General features: G+C 49.1%; 1 protein-coding gene across 2 annotated transcripts in view; it reads left to right on the top strand.

The window, feature by feature from the left end:
- nova1 (NOVA alternative splicing regulator 1) overlaps positions 1-2,563 on the top strand; it is a 20,079-nt gene extending 17,516 nt beyond the window's left edge. For both annotated transcript variants that reach the window (XM_062535594.1, XM_062535595.1), the window contains one exon: positions 1,423-2,563. In XM_062535594.1, coding sequence (XP_062391578.1) covers positions 1,423-2,436 — 1,014 coding nt within the window. In that variant the 3' untranslated portion in view covers positions 2,437-2,563. The remainder of the gene's footprint in view (positions 1-1,422) is intronic.
- Positions 2,564-3,386: the final 823 nt, after the last annotated feature.

Genomic DNA, 3,386 nt, shown 5'->3' with positions numbered 1-3,386 from the left:
AATAAATAATCTATCTATCTATCTATCTATCTACAATGACATGAACTGGTTAGTCATTGTTGGATACAAAGGGTACTATTAGGTAGTGAGTGCAAGTTTGTTCACTGCTAGTGCAAATATTGGTTGTCGTTTAGCAGAAGAGGGGAGTGAATTAGTAGTCTACTTGAAGAAGTGGAGATATCTTATATGAATGTGTAGTTGTGTGCTTTGCCTGTAAATTCATTTGATCTGCATTACCAGATGCAACCTTGAATCGTGATACCATTACAAGGATAATTTTATTATTATTTTATGTGACCTGGAGTGTTTTAACAGTAGTTTCATTATTGATAATTTCTTTCCTCTAAAATATTAGCTCCACAAGAAAAGGTCTGTTGCTATGCAACAAGGTAACAGTATATTATTAGCCCTGAAACAAATGCTGTTAGTATGCATGATAGGTAGCTTGTAGAATACAGACAGACAGACAGACACAGGCTAACATTGTTGCAAACCTGTGCTGTTATGAGATGTAAATGCACAATTGCAACAGTTTAGTGAGCAACAAAGTAATCCGATTATATGATTGGAGCTGCCATAAAAATACTATGGAAATTATTCGGTTTTATTGGGCACTGAAGTGAAATAATTGGCTTGTCTGTTCATTTGTTCTCTACTTTGCCTCTTAGGTATTGCTGAGTAGAATGAATAAAACAGTAACTAGACAATAAATGAATGAATATCAGTGTTTGAAGGAAAGAGCAAAGCACCTGTCAACTAAAAAGGGAGGGTCTGCTGCTGCTGGGAATTGATATACAGTGTAGGTGTCTCACTGCTATTCCTAAAAGGGAGATCGCTGCAGTGGAACCCTTTGAAATGCATAGTTAATGTGACTGGGCTCCCTGGTAGTAATAGTAGTAAAAGTGGTCAGACAATCGCTAGACCATACTCAGCTTAGCAGACCTTCCTTCGGCACATCAGTCTATTAACAGGCCTTGGCCCTGGTGGTTCCCCGTGGACCAAAACCTTCTGTGGGGCAGGAAAATGTGAGGGCACGCAGTTATTTTTATCTTCCATGTCCCAGGCCGAGAGAGAGAGAGGCGAAGGAGAGAGAGAGAGAGAAAGAGAGAGAGAGAGAGAGAGAACTGAAGAGAGAACTGAAGGCAGCTGCTGCATAAGCCTAGGGATCAACAAATGGCTGAGTTAAGCACAGGCTGTGGAGTGAGACTAAAGTCAGAGAGATACTCTGACTCTGGGAGATACTCTACTGAACAGTGTCTCCATTCCAACCTCAGTGCATCAGCATTTCTGCCATTGCTATGTCCTAATCTCCCACTGTCCCTGCCCTCTGTTATTCACCTCTGTTCCCTTCCTTATTTCCGACCTCCTCCCTAAAACTCCCAACGCGTGTTTATCTGTTGTTCTTTTCTCTTTTTTGTGCAGGCCAAACTGATTGTGCCTAACAGCACCGCGGGGCTGATCATCGGTAAGGGTGGCGCCACCGTGAAGGCCGTGATGGAGCAGTCCGGCGCCTGGGTGCAGCTCTCCCAGAAGCCCGAGGGCATCAACCTGCAGGAGCGCGTGGTGACGGTCAGCGGCGAGCCGGAGCAGAACCGCAAGGCGGTGGAGATCATCGTCCAGAAGATCCAGGAGGACCCGCAGAGCAGCAGCTGCCTGAACATCAGCTACTCCAACGTGACGGGCCCCGTGGCCAACTCCAACCCCACCGGCTCCCCGTACGCCAACACGGCCGACGTGCTGCCCAACGCCGCCGCCGCCGCCACTGCCTCCACGCTCCTGGGCCAGGCCAGCCTGGCCAGCATGGGCGGCTTCCCCACGGCCATGTCCAGCTTCTCCGGCAACGACCTGCTGGCCATCACCTCGGCCCTGAACACGCTGGCCAGCTACGGCTACAACACCAACACCCTGGGCCTCGGCCTCAACCCCGCCGCCGCGTCCGGCGTCCTGGCAGCGGTAGCCGCCAGCGCTAACCCGGCCGCCGCCGCGGCCGCTAACCTGCTAGCCTCCTACGCCAGCGAGGCCTCAGGCGGCGGCCACCCCGCACCCACCCTGGGGGGCTTCTCGCTGGGCTCTCTGGCCGCCGCCACCGGGGCGTCCAACGGCTACCTGAATGCGTCCTCCCCCCTGGTGGCGTCGTCCCTGCTGGGCACCGAGAAGCTCACGGAGGGCGGCAAGGAAGTGGTGGAGATCGCCGTGCCGGAGAACCTAGTCGGCGCCATCCTGGGCAAAGGGGGCAAGACACTGGTGGAGTATCAGGAGCTGACGGGCGCACGGATCCAGATCTCCAAAAAGGGGGAGTTCATCCCCGGCACCCGCAACCGGAAAGTAACCATCACGGGATCGCCCGCGGCAACACAGGCCGCCCAGTATCTCATCAGCCAGCGAATCACGTACGAGCAAGGCGTCCGCGCCACCAACCCACAGAAGGTGGGCTAAAGCGAGACTTGAGGAGGGGGAGGAGGACAGCCTGAAGGACACAGAGAGGATCCAGAGTGAGACAAGTCATTTGATATTAGTTCGGTGGACAGGTATTTAAATATGGGGCAATTGCAATGGGCAAGCTTCTCACTTTAGTAAACAAAAAAAAGGACTCATGAAGTATTAGTGAGTGAAGCAAATAAGAGTAAAGGTGGGGTGGGGGGGAGTTGAATGTTTGATATGTGAATATGCTTTTCTGACTGAAAGCGACCTTTTGTTTCATTTTTAAAGTGGCGTTGAGTCCTCTGAGTTGTGTTAGTCTAAACATTTGGTCCCCTGTCCCATTGCAGGACCGAGGCGCAAGACCACCTGATTTTATCCTCCAATATACACACCACCAAACGGGAAAAAATATTTTTTTTCTGTTTCAGTCTTTCTGCTACTTTTTAACAGTTACCAATTATGTTTCAGGTACCTAAGCTCCTCTCTCTGTCTTGGGGCAAACATAGGCCACAGTCTTCAGCTGGTCACAGGTTCTGCTTTCAGCCTTGTCGATATATTATTACCTTCAGCGTCTCCGGATGCATTCAACCGTATATGGCGCAGTTTGTGTTTGTTTACAAGGTTGAGGGTTGTCGTGGAAATGAAGCGTTCAAAGTGACTCTGATTGCTTCGCTCATATCAGAGTGTCCCCCTCGTGTACACGGACACTACTCGTTTCAAGTTAACGTGATTAAGTGATTTTTATCGGGTCATTGAGAAAACATGCGCTATCATTTGCTTGTCGGTATGGTTTTACAGCATATGCTTTTTAGATTTACTTAAAATAACCTGTGTTGTCAGGTTGACATGAATGTAAAGACTTACTGTTATTTTTTTTTCTATGTAAGAGGATCAAATGTTGTGTTGGTGTGTAACATAGAGGTTAAATGTAAACTCAGACACTACTGGTCAGAGACTGTGTTTGA

Source organism: Sardina pilchardus, chromosome 5, assembly GCF_963854185.1.
Source record: "Sardina pilchardus chromosome 5, fSarPil1.1, whole genome shotgun sequence".
Taxonomy (NCBI): Eukaryota; Metazoa; Chordata; class Actinopteri; order Clupeiformes; family Clupeidae; genus Sardina; species Sardina pilchardus.
The sequence above is the reverse complement of the archived record's forward strand: the minus strand, read 5'-3'. Positions and strand labels throughout refer to the sequence as shown.